The sequence below is a fragment of the Xenopus laevis genome, chromosome 1S, assembly GCF_017654675.1.
Source record: "Xenopus laevis strain J_2021 chromosome 1S, Xenopus_laevis_v10.1, whole genome shotgun sequence".
Classification (NCBI taxonomy): domain Eukaryota; kingdom Metazoa; phylum Chordata; class Amphibia; order Anura; family Pipidae; genus Xenopus; species Xenopus laevis.
Window position 1 is genome coordinate 93,213,419 of NC_054372.1, and position 9,155 is coordinate 93,222,573.

At 38.5% G+C, this 9,155-nt stretch overlaps 1 protein-coding gene across 1 annotated transcript; it reads left to right on the forward strand.

Annotated features, from left to right (window-relative positions):
* The first annotated feature begins 762 nt into the window (after positions 1 to 762).
* On the forward strand, positions 763 to 8,688 carry XB5727280.S (uncharacterized XB5727280 S homeolog). Its single transcript, NM_001094546.1, has 7 exons — positions 763 to 884; positions 2,496 to 2,582; positions 3,336 to 3,558; positions 3,840 to 3,985; positions 5,753 to 5,872; positions 6,650 to 6,764; positions 8,560 to 8,688. The coding sequence occupies exons 1-7, from the start codon at positions 843 to 845 to the stop codon at positions 8,562 to 8,564; spliced, it is 738 nt and encodes a 245-aa protein (NP_001088015.1). The 5' UTR covers positions 763 to 842; the 3' UTR covers positions 8,565 to 8,688.
* Positions 8,689 to 9,155: the final 467 nt, after the last annotated feature.

The window sequence follows — 9,155 nt, forward strand, 5'->3', positions numbered from 1 at the left end:
ATAGGCCCTGGCATTTGAGGTACACATAGGCCCAATAAGCCTACACAGAGGCCCAAACAACCCACACCAGCCCACTAAATACTGACTTTCTATGGCACCTTATAGCAGTCCCTCTGGCATTTGCCAGAACCCAGAGATTGAAAGTCCGGTCCTATACACACACACATATACACGTATGGTATAAGACTTGTTCACTTTATGGCCAGCAAGTTCAAAGGATGGATACCATTGTATGTCCAAGGCGTCTTCTACTCATAAGCATTTCAAACTATTGTCAAAGCTGATTTCATTCTGCCCTGTTAGTATATATATAGACCAAGCTGAGCATGTTTGCTTTCATACAGACCCACAGAGCAGACTGAAATCAGTGAATGCCTGCATTGTTATGTGTCAAAATGGCTAAAAATGCTTTGCACATTAAAAATGCCTGCGGGTACAGAGTTGTTTTCGGTTACACTAAACTCATTTTGTTAATTCTTCCATATTTTGCAGTAAATTTACCTAATTATCTTGAATAGGTTCTATACTAGAATTTTTTAATGTACCTTCTGCTCTCCAGCTGACCCAACTACAACTCCCATCATCCCCGAGCAGCCAGTGATTTAAAGATTACCTGCATCTATTGATGCTGCTAATGATGCAAGCACAATTCCATACATCTGCTTTGGATGTGAAAGTGTTAAAGGAAGTAGTTTGCTTAACGAGTAATGACTTTTGGCCTGTAAAAACACAATGAGCCTCTTTATCATCTGATTGGTGACTTTTTAAGTGGTGCTTCAGGTTTTCAGAGGTTTGTGACTTACTTTGGCATTGCTAGGACTTGCTAGTTCTTGGGGCCTAAAATGGATGGTGAAGCAAAATCTCCATGCAGTGAGGCCTTAGAGGTGAGTGTGCCATTTAAAGCCATTATAACTTTGACTTTTCTGGCAATAGTGAAACCTATTTCAGTCTGTGGGTTTCCCATTAAATCCTTCATTAGCATAGTAAAAGGGTCAATTCTGTGCTGTGTGTAATTATATTTTATATACATATGTGTGTGATTTCTATAACATGTTCATAATCTCTTGGACAACCCTGTTGAATAACCACAAGTAAATAGGGTTCAGCAACTACCAATGTTGCTAATAGGTTTTGTAATAGCTAACTTTAACTTGATAAAAATACATGCTGTAAATGCCTGACCCAGTGCAGTCATCAAACTTTTGGTGGCCCTGTACAACTATACACACCCATGAGATGAGTGCTCCAGTGTAGATACCTCCCTGCCAGGGAAGTGTAGGCTGTTCTGCTATGAAGCTTGTGCTTGGATATTGCCTTATTTAATGGAAACATTGGTCTAAAACCCTGGTTTGCTATTCCCATTGATTGCAGCATTGCTACCAGGAGATGTAGAAATCCAATTACCGTTATACTTCCGAAGCTAGCCTAATGTTATTTGAGGATGTAGGGAGCTATAGTTCAACTATAGGCTTGCAGCATTTTTAACATGAATTGCCAATTAAAGTAACCAACTACCTATTGCAGTGTAGATGGGTTTTTGCAGTCAGTCTGTGGATCTTAAAAGCAAATGCTACATTTTGAGATGAAAGTGAAGTGGGCAGTATAAACGCAGGGTTTGGTACATGTCGTATAAAAGTATTTTTCCATATGTGGTGACTCTTATCATCTAGTGCAATTTATCTAACACAAGTGAGATACAGAAATGATTGCTGGCTTATATACAACCAGTTGATTTGTGCCTTCATTTTAACTCTCACCCACAAACTGGTATGTGTGTGTCAGCACATAATTAAGTCTATTAACAGCTGTTTCTATTTAAACGTCAGCGTGGTTGTCCAAAAAAAAAAAATTATGTACTTATGCATCATTAGATGTTATAACAAATGAATTGTACTGTAATTCCAAAGCCAGCTGCAGCGTATTAAAGCTTTCTATTTGCCACCATTTGTGTTTACATTCTTATTCACCCCAACTCTGCTTTTCTAATTGTCCCATGTCCGAGAGGCTACTGGGACTGTAGTGCAGCTTTTGTACCACTTAGTAATAAATGCTTGAGCTATAGATTTTTGCATGGTGTTGTGGTTATAACAATAATGCACTTTTTAACACTCTCCATTTACTGAGAGTTTTCCTTACTGGAACCGTCATATTTAGCAGCTTTCACTTATGTGGCATGAACAAAGCGTTCTTATTCACCCCAACTCTGCTTTTCTAATTGTCCCATGTCCGAGAGGCTACTGGGACTGTAGTGCAGCTTTTGTACCACTTAGTAATAAATGCTTGAGCTATAGATTTTTGCATGGTGTTGTGGTTATAACAATAATGCACTTTTTAACACTCTCCATTTACTGAGAGTTTTCCTTACTGGAACCGTCATATTTAGCAGCTTTCACTTATGTGGCATGAACAAAGCGTTCTTTTGAGCACAGTACTGTAATCTACATGCTATAATTAATGTTTATTCTTTAAATCATTTTTTTTTTTTTTCCCCTTAGGGCAAACCTCCTGTGCAAACAAAAGAATCTGGATCCCTAAAGTCAATCTTCTTAAGAGTTACTCAGATCTGGCCTCTTAAATATGTGGTGAGTGGAGGATGATGGGTGACTTCAGGCCCGCATTTTTGGAAAGGCCCGGCAAAGTCTCAAGGGCATCATGCTGCCCACTTGCCACATTGATGGCGGCTACTGAACTTGTTTTTAAACCTCCAGTCTCACATGACTCCATAGTGGGTTTATACCTAGGCCTAGTGGTGCATACATTTGAAATTCATCCCTGGGTAGCTTGGAACAACACTCCCAACAAAATGGGTGGTTTTGTATGACCAGAAAGCTTTGCATATGAAAAATATCAGCTATACTTCTCTTTTTGATTTTAATGAAAATTGGTTGCATTCATTGCAAAAGATATAGCAGTGGGACTATACATAAACTGCAGAAAATATAACCATGATGAACTACAACACTGAATAAACATGGTCTGGCTGTGAATCTGGAATAGCGACACCCTTCCTATCCTGGATTATTTTGCTCCAGAAATCAGGACTCTCCTAAATGCTACTGACTGGTAAACTGAGATTCTGGTTAGAGCCACAGTAAAAGGCATTGTGAGCCACAATGTAATAACTAACTCCCTAAACTATCAAGGTTTTCTTGACTTTCTTATTCCAATATCAACATTCAATAGGGTTTTTTTTTTCCGCAAGCAGGTTCCATTTCCTTGCAACACCAGCTCTGAAACCTGCCCCAAGCATTCTCCTTTCCTGGCATAGACAATACTGTATCTGCTGCCCATGCCCTCAACCTTAATAACTTTCCCTTTTTTTTTTTTCTCTACAGTTCAAGATACTGAAGAAGATTCTGTCCCTAGCTGGACTTTCTCCAAAAATTGAAAATGTAGGAACTGCAGAGTCTAAATCTCCCTATGGCAGACGATTTGTGAGTGGAAGAAAAAGGCTTGGCCGCTTTGCTCGTCTTCTGCTCTCACTTGCCCCTCAAAGACTACAGTGTGCTCTGGGCTACCACTCAGCAGAAAGTATAGGGCAGTCTGCAGGGTCAGATGGTAAGAACATCATTGGGGCTTTCGGGTATAAAGTTTGCACTATGCTGCTTTTATTGAATGATATAACTAAGATTCAGGCTTTAAATATTAATGCTACCCAATAAAACCTGTACTAAGTATAAACCTGTACTAAGTACAGTATGCCATGTATAGAAAATAGAGAACATGGTAACTCCCAAAAGTGCCAGGTTTGACATGCCTGGCATGCCCAAACCAGTTTGAAATGGCAGTCTTAGATATTCTATATTCTTTTGTGGTTCATTTCATACTTGACTCCACAGATGTCAGGAAGTCTCCTCTGAAGCCATGTGGAAAGGGCAGCAAGAGGAAGCAAGATGATCTTGAAGTAGAAGAGCAACAAAGCTGGGTGGCATTAATGAATGAGGATCTTCCAGATGAAGATGAGGAAGATGATCCAACTTATGAAGTAAGCAATCTGTGTTGGGGTCTGACATTTCAGATGTTGTATGCCAGCAAGCACTGGAGTATGGGGCACTTGACACACTACTAAAGTCTGATCTGTACCCCAGTATTACCTGCACACAAATTTACTAATGGATAATAATGCATCTTAGTATGTCTTTCTATGTCTTTGAAACCATGAAATTGTGAGTGTTGGTCTAACCCACCAAGTGCCAGCTGCTTATTTTTTATTTTTTTTCCCCAGCACACCTACTGTCATGGTGTGTTGGTAACACACTTTGCCCAAAATATGTTGGTTTATGTGCCATGTAAAGGCCCCAAGGTCCCTCATTGTAGTAGGGTCCTACACATTGCCTACTACTGATATTTTTGACTTTATTAGGCAGGGAGACGGTCAATCTATATTTGTCTCGGTGTATGGGTTGATGTGGGTGGTTCTCGTGGTAGAATATACTACAGACAGGACACTGGAATCTTCCGGTAACCGCATTAGGGTTGCCAGCTTTTCTGGAAAAAAAATACCGGTCTTCCTATTTTTTTTTTTTTTTTTTCCCCCCTATTAATAACACTAGGATCAACCATAATTTTTTACCGACCAGGTCAGTAAAATACTGGCCAGGTGGCAACCCTAAACGGCACCTGTGTGTTAACATGTTTTGTTAAGGGAGCAGTGCATGTGAAATTAGCGGGCCGGATCCTAGGCGCTCATGCAGTTAGATATACCGGGTTTACTCTCAGATCTATTGTGCAGAACGCCAATACTCCTACTAATACTTCAGTTCTGATTTCATCTCCTCCATACCTAGGAACACAAACTGGTATTGTGTCCCATTCCCACAACACAGACAATTCCCATAACCACATTGTTAACCGAGCAATGTATAGTAGAGGATGGAAACGTACTAACTGAGATTATGCTTCTTTTCTTTGGATTTAACTATATGAATTTATTAAACATTGCACCGCCATGAATTTGTTGGCTCCCTCTGAGAATGTTGGGCTCTCACTGGAAGAGGCCAACATTCTCGGTTCATTCACTGGCTGATGTTGGCTGTATGAGTGCCTATGAACTATAGAACTTAAAGGGGTTGTTTAACTTTACATTAACATTTAGTATGATGCAGATATTGATATTCCGAAACACTTTGCAGTTGGTTTTTTTATTTTTTTTTAAATTTGTGGTTTCTGGGTTATTTAGCTTTTTCTTCAGCAGCTCTTCAGTCAACTATTTCATCAATCCAGTTGCTAGGGTCCAAAATCCCTAGCAACCATGCATTGAAATAAGAGGCTGGAATAGGAGAGGCCTGAATAGAAAAATGAGTTATAAAAATAGCAATAACGATATGTAGCCTTTGAGAGCATTTGTTTTTAGATGGGGGTCAGTGACACCCTTTTAAAAGCAGGAAAGAGAAATAATTGGAAAAGGAAATAAAAAAATAAAGACCAATTGAAAAGTTGCTTAGAACTGACCATTCTATTACATACTAAAAGTTAAACTCACAGGTGAACCACCCCTTTAACTACAATGGGTCAAGCATATAGCACATTTATAGATCTTTCTTAAAACTGTTTTTAATCATAGACTGTCTCTAGTTTTATCAGAAGTGGTTTGATTCCTGGCCACATCGTAACTCTTACATGACAATAGGTATTTGCCATATAGCATTACATATAGCTGAACACTGACATCAAGTACAGTCATATTTGTCACCTTTGCCCTTTTTTTTTGGTTTTTGTTTTTTTTTTGTTTTTTTGTTTTTTACAAATTCAGCCCAGTAATACAGACACAGACAGTGAAGAACACCATTCCAAAAATGACACAGAAAGTGATCTTGAAGTTGAGGAAAAAGAAGGGGTCGTGATGCTCAAGGAATCTCCAGCAAAGAAACCGGTAAATTAGATATGACTTATTTGTATCATAGAAATGGTTATGAATTGATCTTAACAGTTATTACATGCTATTGATACAACTCGTATAATGTTTGTAATGAATCTCTGCTATTTTGAATTTACCACTTATAGGAAATGCTGCTGCGGTACAGGATTGTTTACCATAAAGGGGATAAATTATAAAGTAGAAAAAAACTATAAAATTGTAGGCAGAGGCTGAAGTGGCTCGACAGCATAGAAAAAAAAAAAACTCAAGCATCAAGACCTAGTGCTCCATACCAGGTCCGGACTGAGAATTAAAATAGGCCCTGGCATTTCAGGTACACAGAGGCCCAATCAGCCCACATAGAGGCCCAAACAGCCCCCTCCAGCCCACTAAATACTGACTTTCTATGGCACCTTATAAAAGCTCCTCTGGCATTTGCCAGAACCTACAGATTGCCAGTCTGGGCCTGCTCCATACTTGTATACTGCTCCCACAATATTTAGCATCACATACCACTGAACAAAGGCACCCTCAAAGGAAAAAAGCATTGGATCAAAAATGTAATTAACTGGTCTGATAAGCTTTCTTGTTCCAGAACGCAAGATACAAAATCACTGCATTATGTAAATCTATCTACATGAATAGGGGCTTTTATTTCCATTTCATATAACCTGAATTTACACCCTTGGAAGCATATTCCATAAGAGGGGTTTTCTGGGACATGGCTGGAGGGAAAAGCATGCTTACATTTGATTCACTGCCTTTCTCATCCCCATTTGTATTTTTACACAGGAGGCCATGGTCAATGGTGACCCATCAAATAAGGAGGAAAAGCAAATTGATGAAAAGCCAGCCAATGAAAATCAGAAAACAGATGACGAACAGCATACTACCAACCCTTCTGCAGGTTGGAAGCAAATTTATTTATTTTTATAGAACTATGCTACACAGATTTGATAATTACAATAGACTTGTGTTTTGGGCTATGCTGTATCTTGTACAGGTATGGGACCGGTTATCCAGAATGCTTGGGACCTGAGATTTTCCAGATAATGGCTCTTTCCATAATTTGGATCTTCATACCTAAAAGGGGTTGTTCACCTTCCAAACAGCTGCCTTTAATGACGCTCAGGGATTCCACTCTACAGGGACAAAGATAACAAATGTATCAACTAAAGGTTCTAAATTGATACAATTACAGAGTTTGCACCCCCCCCCCAAGAGCTGCTTTAGAAGGTGAAAAATTGAACTATACACTTCAATATTAGAACAATGGTCACAAATTGAAAAGTAGTTTTGGGTGGGGGGAAGGAAATCCGATTTTAAAATTTTGTAATATGGGAAGATGCCCTTTCTGTAATTCTGAGCTTTCTGGATAACCGGTTTCAAGATAACGGATCCCATACCTGTAGTTTAACCAGTGGGTGGCACAAGCAGGTATCTTAGAGTAGTGATGTGCATTAATTTATAATGAGCAGGTTTTTTTTTTTTTTTTCAATAGATTTGCCTAGTGCATTTCCATTAAAGGAGAACTAAACCCTAAATTATTATAGCTACAAATCACATTTTATATACTAAGCTTGCTGTACCAACCTATAGTTCCAGCTTCTCTGCAGTGATCCAGAATGTCAAACTTGTCACATGGGTCTTGGAAAGCATCTGTGACACTCACATGCTCAGTGGGCTCTGAGTAGCTGTTGAGAAGCTAAACTTAGAGGTTTTTGCAAATTTTCAGGCAGAAAATAAGGTTGGCCTTTAATATAAGCTGATTCTGCAAGGCTGATTATAAAATTATTATGCAAGTTGCATTGGTTTCTGTGCTGCCATGTATTAATTACTAATCAGTCTTATATTGTGACCTTTCTATTCTGTGTACTGTATATTATGAGTGGGTCCCTAAGATCAGTAAGTGACAGCCGCACAGAGCATGTGCAGTGAATCTACAGAAAAGAAGATGGGGCATCTTTTAGACAACCGATTCTCTGTTAGTGTTGTGCTTGCCTTGGGTTGGTACAGAAACCCAAAACTTTATGTACAAAATTTCTAGCCTACTTTAGTTAAGCTTTAGATCTCATTTTAAGGGTATACTGTATGTGACTTGCATATTTTTACATCTCATGTGCATGAGCTTACATTATAGAAACGGGGGGGGGAAACTATTTGCAATGCGAAAAGTTATGCCTTTGCACGAACAAATTTTGCTTTGCGCAAATTTAATATAGCTTTTCCGGAAACTGTTTAGCGACCACTTCAGACAGCGGAAGACTGTTTGCAAATTTTATAGTTTGTGCCAATGCACAGTCAGTGTAATAAAACTTCTTACTGGAAAAAGTCTTTGTTTGCCCCAAAAGATTATGGCACTTAAGAGTGCGCAATTAAAATTCGCAATGTAATAAGTTTAAGGAACAATATTGCATTGAGAGATGTGGATTTTTATTCTTATTGGTGCAAATTGTTTTGCTCTTTGCAACTTTTATTACATTCCCCCCGAATGAATCTTACCTGCAACTCAACTGTCCATACTACGAGTTTGTCAAATCCTGTGGCAAGGATGCCTCATCTTGGATGTAATTGAAGTACAGTGCACGCATCCAGCTGGAATTAAGGTGGGGGTGCAACAGTACCCTTTGTAAATTGTTGAAAAATAACTGTTCATTACCTGCTTATATGGGTGTTGCTAACTGAGTATTTTTTCTTTCCAGAATAACTCGTGTGGCATACATACCAGCTTGAATGGTTCATCTGCATTCTCTGAGTGCTATTTCTGTATTATATGGACACTTCTCTTGCCAACTTTTTTGCTAATGTATCAATAAATATTTTTCACTGAAGTTGATTGTTTTTTATTTAAAAAAAAAAAAAAAAATCAGTAGGGATATCTTGAGTTTGGACAATCAAAAATAAGGTGCCGTCAGCCTTTTTTCCAAAGTGAAAATTTAAGCAGTTCAATATATTCATTGACATGGGTGGGCTTCACTAAAGGTGTTATTTAAATAAAGGCCTAGAAATGTGAGATGTCAATTAATTTTTAAGTGCTCTAGTAACCTTTAATTTAGTTGTAATAAAAACTTTATTTTAGTTTGGTGCTTTTTGTCTAATGGCATCCCTTTTCACATTGATAGTCTAGCAATGTCCCTAGGGGCAGATGTACCTATAAAGATGAAAGTGATTGAGAAACCAGGATATGGATCAAAAGAACATGGCAGGCACCGATTACCAAATATAGGAAAAGTGTTAGGGGCTGCTGTAATGTGATTCTGCACTCTTGTAAGTAATACAAATGCATTATACAAACATC